The sequence below is a fragment of the Helobdella robusta genome, assembly GCF_000326865.2.
Source record: "Helobdella robusta unplaced genomic scaffold HELROscaffold_4, whole genome shotgun sequence".
In the NCBI taxonomy this organism is placed as follows: Eukaryota; Metazoa; Annelida; class Clitellata; order Rhynchobdellida; family Glossiphoniidae; genus Helobdella; species Helobdella robusta.
The window spans coordinates 414,361-428,700 of NW_008704902.1; the positions used below are offsets into that span (position 1 = coordinate 414,361).

The 14,340-nt window shown below is 31.3% G+C and overlaps 1 protein-coding gene across 1 annotated transcript; it reads right to left on the reverse strand.

The window, feature by feature from the left end:
- Window positions 1-4,818: 4,818 nt before the first annotated feature.
- HELRODRAFT_162059 (hypothetical protein) lies at window positions 4,819-9,468 on the reverse strand (the record flags this gene model as incomplete). Its single annotated transcript, XM_009024380.1, has 5 exons — window positions 4,819-4,881; window positions 5,144-5,267; window positions 5,908-6,024; window positions 6,436-6,529; window positions 9,363-9,468. 5 exons carry the CDS (start codon window positions 9,466-9,468, stop codon window positions 4,819-4,821), a joined length of 504 nt encoding a protein of 167 aa, XP_009022628.1.
- Window positions 9,469-14,340: the final 4,872 nt, after the last annotated feature.

The window sequence follows — 14,340 nt, forward strand, 5'->3', positions numbered from 1 at the left end:
TCTGTTTGTGAGCACGTGCTTGTGTGTTATGTAGGTGTGGCGAGTAAATATAAATAATGTTGATGCTTGTGCAAGCCTGCATAACAACACGCGTGCACTGTATTTCGAAACATGAATAACATTATTCACTAAAACTAACAAAGAAGTTTTATTATTTCTATGTTATGTTAATGTTTCATTCATTTTCGTTATTTATTTTATTTTATTTCATTTTATTCAAGTCTAATTTATTTTAATCAAAAACGCAGTAGAGAGAGTGAAAAAATTTTTTTTAAACTTCCAGTTGAAGTATCATTGAGAGATAATGCGTTCAGTTCAACGGCCTTACTCCCTATCTAACAGGTTAACAACAACATTATCAACATTGACAGCAGCAACGACAGCATCAGCTGCAACATCAGCAGTTGCTGCAACAACAACAACAACACAAAAACAACATAACACCCGGCACAAAACAACAACATCAATTTACATCAACAACAATAACATCAATAACAGTGATAAATAAACAGCGACAGCCCAAACAGCCAACATACCAACACAACAACAACAACATTATCAGTGCGAATTACAGAACGTCAATAGTGACAACAAAACCATCACTTGAAATATTCAAATATGTCAAATAACGAAAGTGTAACCGCTAACAACCGGGAACAATGAAATAATTTCAAAGCGTTTTAATTATACCGTCAATCAAACTCATCTCGTCAAAATGTCTTTCACAAATAAGCAATTCGATAAAAAAAACAAGTTGTTAGCGTTTGGTTGATAAACAAATAAAATAGAACAATTGGTAACAAAAAATAAGGTCCACTCAACTTTAGCACATTCGCTGATTACAACTTTTAGGATTTCATTTGATTTTTAATGTACTTCGCGTTCAGACGTCAACTTATGTTAAAGTTGTTGTTGATGTTTTTGTTTTTATTGAAAATTTTCAAACCTTTTTTGTTGTTGTGTCACTGCTGCTGACATTTTTGCTGTTTTGTTGTGCCTATTATTAGTGTTTTGAAGTTTTTATTGTTTGTTGTTGTTGTTGTTGTTGTATAATAGCGGTTTTTATTATAAAATGATTTTGTCGTTGCTATTGTTGTTGTTAGTGTTATTTTGCCCTCTATTCATTCACTTCATATGAACAATGGAAGAATTAGTTTGTTGGGTTCAACGATCTTTTCAATGATTAATTCTTTTTCTTATATATTATTTTATTTGCTATATTAAATGAAATTATATCTTTAAACTTAATTTATAAAACAACTATAATTCCATTTTAATTGAAATTGAAAAAGGAAAACAATTAAAAAATAATTAAAGAAAGTATCTAAAAATAGCTATAACTGAATCAATGCAAAACAAACTAACGAAATAAAATAAAGTAAAAGATTTATTGCTGACGCTGAATTTGCTGAAATGAAACAAAATATACATAATGGAAGAATGCAGGTTAGCAAAGCAGTGCCAACTCTGATGATGGTGACCTGATAAGAATAAAATTTATGATAGTGAATGAGTAAAATGATATGACGATGACGATGATAATGATGGTGATTAGTACTAGTACAATGATATGAAGACGACGACGACGATGATGATGACAACAAAACTGATTATTGTGATGAAGATGATTTGACGATGAGGAGGAAGACGGCGATGATTTGATGATGATGGAATGATGTGACAGCAACAACAACGATGACGACGATGATAAAATCGATATTGAAATTGATGTTTTGCGCATGTTGATGTCATTAAATGTCATTAAAGGCACTTGCAGAATAATTGTACTAATGGCAAACTCATGTTCTTGCAGAATCGCTCCAGCTGACATGGCAGGCAGTCAAATATTCAAGGCCTACAATTAAATTTCTCATTAGTAATTAAATTATAGAATTTGTAAAAAATAATGTTAATTTAAGAGTTGTGAAAACAATAAATAAATTTAATAACGATAGTAGTTAAGCAATGAAAAGTAGTGTAGCCGTGATGGTATTTTAGTATTTATGGAGGTTGTATTAACCGAAGTAATTGGGGAGGCTTTATGTTACTTTTTGTAGACGGTGGATCTATTTCCAATCAAATTGGCGATTAAGTCTCATGTAATAAATTTTTAGCATTTAAATTTTTAAACAAGCTGAATAAAATATGGTTGGATGAACAGATGGATGGATAGATAGATAGACAGATGTATGGATGGATGGATGAATGAACATATGGATGAACGAATAGATGAATGAATGGGTGGAAAATGGATGGGTAGTGGATGAGTTAAAAATTTATAAACCTAGGTTGCCGATTTAATCAACTGTCATTTTACTAAAAACTGCAGATATATGTTTTCAAACAATTTTTTTAAATTTCCGATTTTTTAACTAATTAATTTGAATGTCGCTACGAACGTCAGTGATGGTGATAACGGTTCATTTACGACAACAAAGACAACCATGACGATGATGGTTATGACATTAGTAGTTGTAGTATTAGTGCTGCTAGAGGTAATAAAATTAGTAGTATATAGTAGTGGTAGTCGTGGTAATAAAAATAGTATCAGCGGCAGCTGCTAGTGGTGCTGCTGCTGCATAGTACTAGCCGTAGTAGTAGTAGAAGTGGCAGTAGTAGCAGTAGTAAAAATGGTAAGATTAGTAAAGTGGTATAGTTAATAATAGCAGTTGGAGTGGAATAGAGTCCATCATTGAAAAATTATTAACAATTTGAAAATAGTCACTCCTTTTTTACGAACCCACGCACAGAGAGATACCACTGAAAGAGAGAAAGAGAAAGAGAGAGAGAGAGAGAGAGAGAGAGAGATGAGAGGGAGAAAGAAGGAGAAAGAAGGAAAAACGCAGAAAGCACGAAGCACAATAACCTAGTTCGTGTCCTAAGGAGTTTGTTCTTACTATTTGAGGTGCACTACAATCGATATAGAGAATGTTTAACAGGGCGACATCTGCCGTTATAAGTCTCCACCTTTTTTGCGTGGGTGTATTTTCACGAGGTTGCATTAAAATCTGTTCTAAATTGAATATTCCAAACTACCTCTTCCATGACTAAATTACTATAAAAAAAAGCATATTTCTCAGAAATAGTTACAAATTTCATTTATTTAACCCAAAATACAATTTAATAACTGATATACAGATAAACGTACGACACAATCTTTGATTTGTATACATGTAAACACAAACAGAAAATCGCTATTTTCAACATATGATATATTTGCCCTGCTAGGCAATTGACTAGAAATCGATGTCAGTGTTTTTTCAGTACTGATGCATTAATAAAAATTATTTTTTATTTCAATAAAAACATTTTTGAGGCTTGTTTTTATTCCATTAATTTATAATTGCAACAATCATTCTTACAATCGTATTTTTTCATCTCCTAACTTTGGCATTATTGAAACTATAGCAACAACAACAACGTTTAACAAACAATACCCAAACAATATCTTCACCCATACATTTATCATTAAAATCAGTTTTTCTTATATCAGCTAACTGTGGTGCCAATGATATTTTTGGTTATTATAGTTTCCATTGCATTGCGCCCACTTTCATTTCTGTCATTATCATATTAATCATCATAATAATGCAAGTACATCATCACCACCATCACAAATAGTAACAATTTGTTTCTTACACCATCAGTGTCAACCTAGGCGTGTTGCATTTTGTTTTGAAGACTGATTAAATGAATGGAGAAAAAAACGTTGTACACATCCCTTCCATCATCATCGTCGTCACCATCATCTCACCATCATTGTCATTCTAACGGTAACACTAGCCACATCATCATCATTTTCATCACTAGCCACATCATCATCATTTTCATCACTAGCCGCATCATCATCATCTCCATCACTAGTCCCATTATCACATCTTCATCATCGTCACCATCTCCTTTAACGACATCTCATCTTCAATTTCTTTTCCTTGCAAGAGCGCCATGCTCCTATCATTATCCAATTTAATTAAAAGCGCTCTGCACTTGTTGAAAATTCATTTTTATGCTCCATCAAAGACGTCTGCTCATGCGCGTGTGTTTGTGCGTGCGTGCCTGTGTTTGTGTGTATGTGTTTGTTTGTGTGTGTGTGTTTGTGTGGTGTTTGCTTAGAGTATTTCATTTATGAGTGTGAAGATATATTGTGTGAACGTGTCTTGCCCAAATGTTTAAAAAAATATATAAATATAAAAATATATAAATATAAATCACATGCATGTTATCCTCGTATAGATAGGTTTACTGTTCTTATTTGCTGTAAATTTGTCTCTGAATATAATAAACCCTCATAAATATTTTTATTATTTGTGTGCACGTTTCAAGAGTCATTGTTCGTCGAATATATGTACATTTATTTTTATCTGGCTGGTGTGAATGTTTGTATCTATCTGGGGATATTTGTATCCGTGAGTTTTTGTATCCGTGGTTGTTTGTATCCGTAGTTGTTTGTATACGTGGTTGTTTGTATTCTTAGATGTTTGTGTCCGTGAAATGGACTACTGCATCAATGCTGCCGAACTACCTGTGTGCTTCTGTTAAAATATAGCAGCCAAACAAAGCCGCTCCTTAATAGTGAAAAATTATTTTGTGATCATTTATTTAGCCAGTTTCTGTTTTTTCCAGATATTTCATTCTTGCATATTCTAAAATTTTTTAATTTTAATATTTTATTCATTTCATTTACATTTGAATAATTGTTAATTATCTTAAAGTAAAACTGAACTTTATTGGCCCCAACCAGAAAAATAGTTCATTGAGGCAAGGAAAATTTGAGTAAAAAAATTTATGTAATTAAATTAAAATGTTTTTTGAATCATGTCATCGACTCATCAAGAGAATCTGAAAAGCGTAGTTTTTTATGATTTCCAACACTTTTTGCGTCTTTTGCGACAAGAATTGATCGTCAGATAGTTTATGTGAGTTAAGAAATTTTAAAATTGTTAGCGTATCAACATTTTTAATAATATAGTATTAGTTAATGCAAATTATAATTATTAGTACAGTTAGTAATTTTAATTATTAATCGGCTTAGTAATTATTTAAACGTTTTCAACAGAGAAATAAATTATCAATTTAAAATAATAATTTAGTATTATTACTAACCAAAATAGTAAAATTACTGATGAGCAAAAAATTTTATTACCTTGTTAAAACTACTGACGGAGGTAGTAGCAGCGAGAGAAGATTTGGACTTGCTGAGCGAACCGCAATCGTTGCAAACCCTGCGATGACACGAAACACAGACACGACCTATGCCGTCTGGGAATCTGGGAAGGTTGTGTTTTGCAATTTGAATATTTCATTGGAAATATAGACCTAACCTAACTCTATTATACTTTTACTTAGTGCAGTTAATATTTTTAAAAATCAAAATTCTTTTTCTTTTCGATGTTTCATACCTTGCATTTTCCGCGTTTGTCAGAGTTTGATTTAGAAAATTTTAAAAAAATATCCAAACTGTTTTAGAATGAACGTTGAACGTTGTAGAATTGTTTTTTTAAAATAAATTATATCCTGTGACGAATATCTATAAAACAGAGTCTCTATTGTGAGCAGATTTTTAATGAAATTCCGAAAAAATGATCTTTTTATGTATAAAATCGACCAAAAAAAGGTCGTCAGCCACAGTACCACAAATCTGGGCCCCCGTGAAAATTTTGGCCCCCCCGTCAATGTTGTCTAGATCCGCCATTGATTATATAACTAAAATAATACAAAGACTGTTGCTGGTAGAATTTGTATTACAACAAAATTTTATAAACAGAACAGGTCAAAAATAAAATATAAATGCTAAAATAAATATAAAGAGCGATGGTAACAATACCGTCACAATCACAGCTTCATGGAATGGCTAAAATTTAAAATATAGTAACAGAAACTGTAACAAGTGGAAAGGATGTTAGGAACCTGTTGACGAAGCAGAGACGACACAACCTGATGTCATTTTGTTTCAGGGCATTCCCGCGATTCGCTGTTTCACTCTTCACCATTTCTTCATATTTTCTCACTTTTTCTTCGAGTTGTCTGGTTGATGGTTGATAGTTTGTTTGCTTAATTGATTGTTTGACTGGTTAGCTTTTTATATTTTTAAACAATGCTTTAGTGGTTAGTACCTATAAAATTATTCAATTAAATTTTCCGGTTAATTCCTTAAAAGGCGCGCTTAACACCAGTCTGAATGCAACGGGTTTGAATTTTCCATTCTGTCGGACTGATGCATCGTAAAAACAAACATTAAACTTCAATGATCCTATACAAGACTAAAAAACATTCAAAATCAGGTTTTGAATTAATATTGAAGGTGTGTTAAAAACGTTGAAATTACAAAGTCACGATAATTTCTAACAACATAGAACAATTTACCATAAACATGGTAAATTAAATTCTAAATAAGTGAAATCTTGCTCTAAATAAACTTAAATTAAATATTAAAACCTTATTCTTTCGGATTCTTCGTGCTCGAATTCTTCCATCTTAGAAAAAACTTTCTTAAGTGCATCAATTTCCTCCTTGTTCAAGTGATCGATGTCTGGAGAGGGTGGATATACGGGGTTGTTGGTGCCAACCACTTGCTTCACGATTGGCTTTGGTGAAATTTGAGAGCCTATTATACTCATGTGGCTGACTGGCTGGTTGATTGACTGGCTGGTTGGTTGACTGGCTGGTTGGTTGACTGCTTGTCGCTTCTTTTGATTAATTTACTAACTGTTTATCAATGATTTTGAAGTGTTTAAAAAGTGAAAAATGATGAATGCATGGTTCAAATTGGTAAAGTTTATTTTAATTTAATTGTGACATTTTTAATTTTTTCTGTCATCAAATGCTCTGGTAGTGTATATAAATTAAAATTTAATAGGATTTAAATGTGTGGTACTTTGTTGCATGAAAGAAAATCTATTATTCCATATTTCCTATTATGATATCTTATGTTTTGTGTCTACCGTTATTTTCGACTGTAACAGTAATTACATTAAATAATAAAAATAAAATAATTATGTAATTTGTAATGAGTTATAATAATTGTGTTAATTATTATAGTATAATTGCAAATTTAAAAGCTCTTGGCCCAATGTTACAATGCAAGGAGACTCGCCTATCATAACCAATCGTTGATAAAGAAGAATGAACCATTACATGTTCATATGTTGAAATCTAAATACTTTTTCATCTTAAATCAAACCATGTTGAAACCGCAGTCTAAGAATTTAGCTTTACTAAAGATATACCGAAAAAGTTTGCAGGGCTGGGTTGTGCTGAAGAAGGAAGCCTGGACTGCAAAGATTTTATGGTTTTTTTTTTGATTGACGTCATCGTTGCTATCAGCCAATCAGCAATCATCAAAGGATATTGATGACATAAAAAAATGACGCAACAATCAATAAATTTGACACTGTAAACATTTTGAGTTATTTTGATATAGTGAAGTCAAATTATTATTCAGCTCTGTGATTTTTTAAGCAATACTACTAATTAAAATCAACGAAAATACTAAAAATACTATTACGGGAGGAGTTATTTTAATTAAAATAAAATGATAACAGTATTTGTTAATTTAAAATAAAAATAATTATCATTATAATAAAATAACAAAAAATTATAGAATGATAGAAATGGCAATGATAGGGTCATCAGTTTTATGGTTTAATTAATCTTACCTGCTTCTATAGTCCAATTCAAAATTAATTAAAACTGTTGTGACGTCCTTATCGTTATCATTCTTGTTGCCCGCATCTTAATCATCATCTTTTTCATATTCGTCATTTCTATCATTATCTATTTCATCATATTCATCATAATAATCATCACCAATCTCTCCATCTTCCCGACGTAAAATTACTCGAGTTACACGTACACAACATTCACAAATGTGCACGTGAAATCACAAAAACATACTCGCGAACTGTTTTAAATTAAAACGCACACTCAGACACATACAAAAATTTTCACGCACACACAGACACACACAAAGGCGCGCGTGTACACACACATACACACACGTGTACACACACGCACATACGCACATAGTATGAGAAACATGGTTAGACATTAATTATGAACCACCGCAAACAAAGGAGAATGATGGAAAAGATGGAAAAAGAAGAGAGCCTGAAAAGAGAAATGAAATTAGCTCTAAAAATGATGCTGCTAGCTACTAACTACCACATAAAAACATTACTACTACCTACTACTACTACCACTACTACTACTACTACTACTACTACCACTACTACTACTACAAGAATTTACCAGTGAGTAACTGTTAAAGTATTAGTAATTGCATAACTAATTTTACTTTATTGAAGAGACTTAAAATATGAATGTTAGTAATATTTTTTTTTAACTTTTTTATACATTGTTCTTTATGTTCATTAATTTTTAAACTGTCTTCGGAGCTTTACTAGCAAAAATTTAATGAAAGTTCTTTTTCGAACTGCAACTTATTGAATTATTCGGGGAGCGATGAGATGATTGCAAAGAATATTGCTTGCATGCAGTCTGTGGTCTAGTTTGTGTTATTCCACTTTTTTTTTAATCGTGATGCATGTTGTTCAACTGCCTTTAGAGTTTTTTAAAATGCAAAAATGCAGGTTTTGATTATTGAACATTACATCTCTTCAACGTTAAGTGTAAACTACGTTTAATGTTGCGAATTTCTGTCAAATACCCCAGCCATCACCAGATGAAAGTTTCAAGGCCACAATTTTGGTTTGAATTATTTCAACTGGACCTTACCAGTTCGTGAATTTGTTTTGACGATTCTAAAATATTATCAAACTTATCTCCGCAATCACACGTATATATTTTCATATAAAGTTTATGTACACCCACACGTACCATTAACCATACATACAATCACCGACACACACTCAAACATATTCACACACACACTTATACACATACACAAGTTAAATCAGCCATACTTGTACGTGCGTCTTTAAAACGTACTTAGGCACATAATGAATTCCAGGTGCAACCAATTTTTTTGTTATTTGTTTTCAATGCGTTGTCGTCCGCGTTTGAAATGTCTGACCACACATTTTATAAAATAAAACGTTAAGCACTTTTGTATTGTTTGTTCATTTCGAATCGATTTATAAATGCGATTGCATATGTACTATTTAAAATATCGTAGTAATAATTTCTAAAAACAAATAATTTTGTCATATTTGTTTACTCCTGTTTCTTATTAACCTCACATTTGCTCTTTCATTCTCCACTAACGCCCACGCTCCAGTCCTCCAGCTCCTGTATTAATGTTGTACTGGTCTGCAGTCACAATCAAAATCCTAGCAATGCTAACTGACCCCTACACATATTTGTTTAATCTCGTGTTAAGCAATGACCTCACCGTTACATTATACTGGTCCTAGGCAGGTTGTTTGACCACCTAGCAATAGCAAACACCGATCCTTGCTGTTTTGTTCCTAACGTTAAATAGCTACTTCCGGTTAGACGCACTGTCTTCATGTTGCAGTAATTTCAAATCATGTTATAGACTCATCATTTTGAAACAAGTTTTCAGGCGCTTCACAAGTGTTCAAATTTTGTTATTTAACTTGAACATTAACATATGTTTACATTATATACAAATGAATTCAACATAGGCCTACATTTATAGAAAAAACTTTGTTGTTATAATTCAAACAAACTCAAAATTTTATCAAAATCACATTAATTTAAGTCTATTATCAATTTTATATGAGTTAAAAATTAGTTACAGTCTTCAACAATTTTAAAAATTGTAACAAATTGTTCAAGTTGATATCATCTGCAAGGGTAAAAAGGAAGAGTAATCAAACTTTTAAATAAAAAAATAAAAAATGCAAAGCATAAAATCTGAACATTCTTTCTTTAAATTGTCAACAAGTTTAACTCTAGGAAAAACAAAAAAATTATGCTTAAAAGCTTCTTTGAAATTTCTTTGTGAAACAAAACAAGTGTTTAAAATAAATATTGAGAAAAACGATTAATTAAATTGCTAGCAAGAGTTAGTGAAACATTTCCAATACAAATTCAAATAAGCAGATTTCATTCAGCCCATCTGATTTGCTAACGTCGCATACGTAAAGCTGCAAATATTTATTGGTATCGTTATGTTGTCGCGCTGTTTCCGGCCTTGTTTGCTATTGCAAAGAAACTTACACACACACGCGCACAAACACACACACACACATATATATATATATATATATACACACCACACACGCACACGTACACACACGCACATGTATATGAAACTACACTCTTATGAAAACCAACACATATAAATACACACACACACACAGATGCATTTATTTGTATTGCAAATTACTTAAAGTCACATACAACCACGCAGATGAACGTTATGTGTAAAGAAGGATTATCTCTTAAAAAGGAAATAAATCAAAAATAAATCGATTCAACGACAAAGTAAAATAATAAAAAAAACAATCAAAGTGAAACAACAACAATAATAATAATAACAATAATAATGACGATAAAAATGAATAAGATAGCTAGCATACAAATGCAGGCATGTTACTCCGTATTGACTATTCGGCGTTTTATCGCGAGATAAGTAAATGTTTATACAATATGACAGACAGCAGCTTAATTACACATACACGAAGATTCACACACACATACACACACAAACAAATACAAAACACACAAACGCACACATACACCCAAATACAAACATAAACACAATTTTTACATCTAGAGTGATCAAAATAATTTTCTGAAAAAATTTTGAAACTCATTAAGTTTAGAATGATTGGCATTTAATGATATTTTTACTTTGGGTTTTATCATTATAATTTAACAATAATAAAAGTCATTCAAACAAATTGCTTGTATAAGATTTAATTTTTTTCATACAACAAAAATAATAAAGTTTCACAATTTTCTAATTTTTCAACATAACATTGATTACGTTTTTGAAATTTGCTGCAAAATGTTCCTTTTTGTAAAAAAAACCGTAAAAATATCGAAAAAATAAGGTCAGCTTAGAATTGAAAGAAAGAAAGAACATTTATAAAGCTTACATGTCGGATGATTTCAAACAATTGAAAAAAAGAAGATGAAAAATTTAAAATGTCAGGACTTTAATCTTCCAGATGACATCACCAAAGCACGAGCTACACAACAATACTTGGAATTGAAAACTTCCACGTCACGAACATTCTGCCTCCCATTGTTCATTTCAACGATTGATCGTGCCTGAAGTTAGTCAAGTTGAGATATCAGAAGCAGAGGCATCAATTCAAGTTGAGAACATTTTTGGGCTAAGCAAAAATTCTAAAACATTCTATCCGAGCGAAACAAAAAGACGAATTTTCCAATCTGAAACAATTTATCACATATTGTAATCCAGGGACATCTTGAAGGTGTGAGATGCGAAACCAAAAGTACAATAAAGAGAATCGAAGAGATGTACCGTTTAGATTATTTTGGAATAAAATTTTCTTTGGTGTTGTTTCATTTTATTAATTGTAAGTGGATTAACTTTTCAAACTATTCCAACTCTACTGATGTTCTGCACGAATAAAATTAATACTATGAGCATCTTGAAACATCTTGAAATAGTGAACATCACGGATCGAGTTAATTTATTATTACTAATTGATCATAAAACCTCTTATGAATATTCAAAGAAATGATCAAAAACATGGTGCTTTTGAAAATGAAGATGATGGTGACGATGACAATGATTATGGTGGTAAAAACAATACCTACACGCATACAAACACACACGCACATACACAAACACACACGCACGTGCACAAACACACTCATACGCCTACTTCTAATGAAATGCAAATGAGCGAGCAATGTTCCTTTTAAAAATTTCAAAGATAGAAAGCTAAAATATATTTGTCCTATTCATTCCTGTGTAAGGGTAAGAGACACATATCCAAAACACCTAGAATCAGACACCTAACTTCTTCAAAAAACTGCAACCAAAATGTTCACATATTGACGCGCATAAAATGGCTCGATGCGTTGAAATATGAAGAAAAACTGTAGAAAAATAATAAACGAATGATGTGAAAAATATAAATTTCAAGTGGCGCGGGCAGGCCAGCGAGTTTGAAAATGTCTCAAGTAGGTTGAAAAGTTTTTAAAAAGTTTCCAATGATTCAAAGTAATAACAATTTTTAAAATGAAGTTTTTTGAACAAATTTAATTAAAAGGGTTTTTTGCAAATATTTTTTATAATGAATTAATAGTAATTAATTACTTCAATTAATTAATAGCAATTAATTATTTTATTGATACGTAAAAAACATTCACAAGTTCAGCCAGACAGACACGATACAGACACACGTAGGTATACAGACACACGTAGCGAGACAGACACATGTAGACAGACAGACACATGTTGACAGACAGACGGACAGTTCGTGAACACATACGACGCAGTGCAGGGCATCGGTATGCTGGAACGCACTCACCTATACATCATTTTAAAAGCTTTTTTGATCATGTCATTTTATAAGTCCCTATATCCTATTGGCTGGCTGGCACTAAGTACCTCTGCCAACACGCGAAGAACTTCACACGCAAATAAAAATGAATTAATTCATCATAAATGAATTAATTTACCATAAATGAACTAATTCACCATAAATGAATTAATTCATCATAAATGAATTAATTCACCATAAATGAATTAATTCACCATAAATGAATTAATTCATCATAAATGAATTAATTCAACATAAATGAATTAATTCACCATAAATGAATTAAATCAACATAAATGATAAATACAAATTTGCCAACAAACACTTATTTCTAAATATCAAAATAAACACTAATTATATTACAGACTTCAAATTTTCACCAAAATTTTTCAAAAAATACTTAATTGCATTATATAAACATAGGAATGAAATGATGATTATTGCGTTTAATATTACTGTTTTAATTATTATTATTATTATTATTATTATTATCTACAGTGAACGCAATAACACTTGAACTGTTCGTTTAAAACTAACCATATCTCGTTGTACTCGTTTATTTCAAATGATGAGCATCGTAGAATACTATTGTATTTAATTTAATTTAAATCAATTTATTTATTTTATTTAATTAGATTTTAATTAGATTTTTATCTCATTTTACTATATTTCATGTTTTTCTAGAAATAAAAGAGAGTTCACATTATCTAATTATTATTATTATTATCCTAACCCTTACAAATGCGTGTAATGTGTCAAAAAGGTATCAGATAAATTTTTCTCTTCTCCCTTAAATATATAAACGCCATTGAAAGAACTCTCGAAATTAATACATAAGTAATGTACCAGACAAGCGCGCGTCTTTTTTTCGCAAAAATACATTTGGCGGCTTTTTTTCCAACTTGGCGCGCGAATTACGCTCCATTTAGAACACTCAGCCTCTATTATCATCATTAACTCTGTCATTATCGCCCGTGTTTAAATTTTCCGTAATTATCGCTATTTCCGCTTGTGCCATTATTATTATTTTTTGTTTTTATTTTAATTATTATTTTAATGAATTATTAACATTACTAGCAATAGTAGTAGTATTAGTAGTAGTAGTAGTAGCAGTAGTAGTAATAGTAGTAGTAGTTGTAGTTGTAGTAGTAGTTGTAGTAGTAGTAGTAGTAGTATTAGTAGTTGTTGTAGTAGTAGTAGTGGTATTGGTAGTAGTAGCAGGAGCAGCATCACCAACATCACCGCAATTATCTTCTTCTTCATCAACATCAACTTCACCAACGTCATAAACATTATCATCGTCATCACCATCATCATCATCATTAACAACAACAATAACATCGTTATCTTCATCAGCCCCAGCAGCAACAACAAACAGCAACATCAACAACAACAACAGCATAATCATCATCATTATCAACAGTTTCATCATCATCACCATTAAGCCTCTCATACTTCATTTTCATAATAGATATCCTTTAAGCATTTATTTGACGTTTCGAAATTGAAAAAGCAAAAAAAAACTTTTGAACCAGGCGAGAAATAATGGTTTATTATTATTATTATGATTAATATTTGATGAAGATTGCAACTGCAATGAAGATGTTGTTGATGATAAAAGTGGTAATGATGATGACGTTGATTATGATAATGATGATGGTGGTGGTGATGATGATGATGATGGTAAGGATGGTGGTGGTGATGGTGGTGATGATGGAGGTGATGATGGTGGTGATGACGACGACGATGAAGATGAGGATGACATTTATAACGATGCTAATGACGATCAGATTGCTTTGAATTATATGACAGCGAAGATAGCAATTATAAAAACAACAAAAACAATAAGAATAATAATATGAATAAAAATAAAAACAATAATAGAAATAAA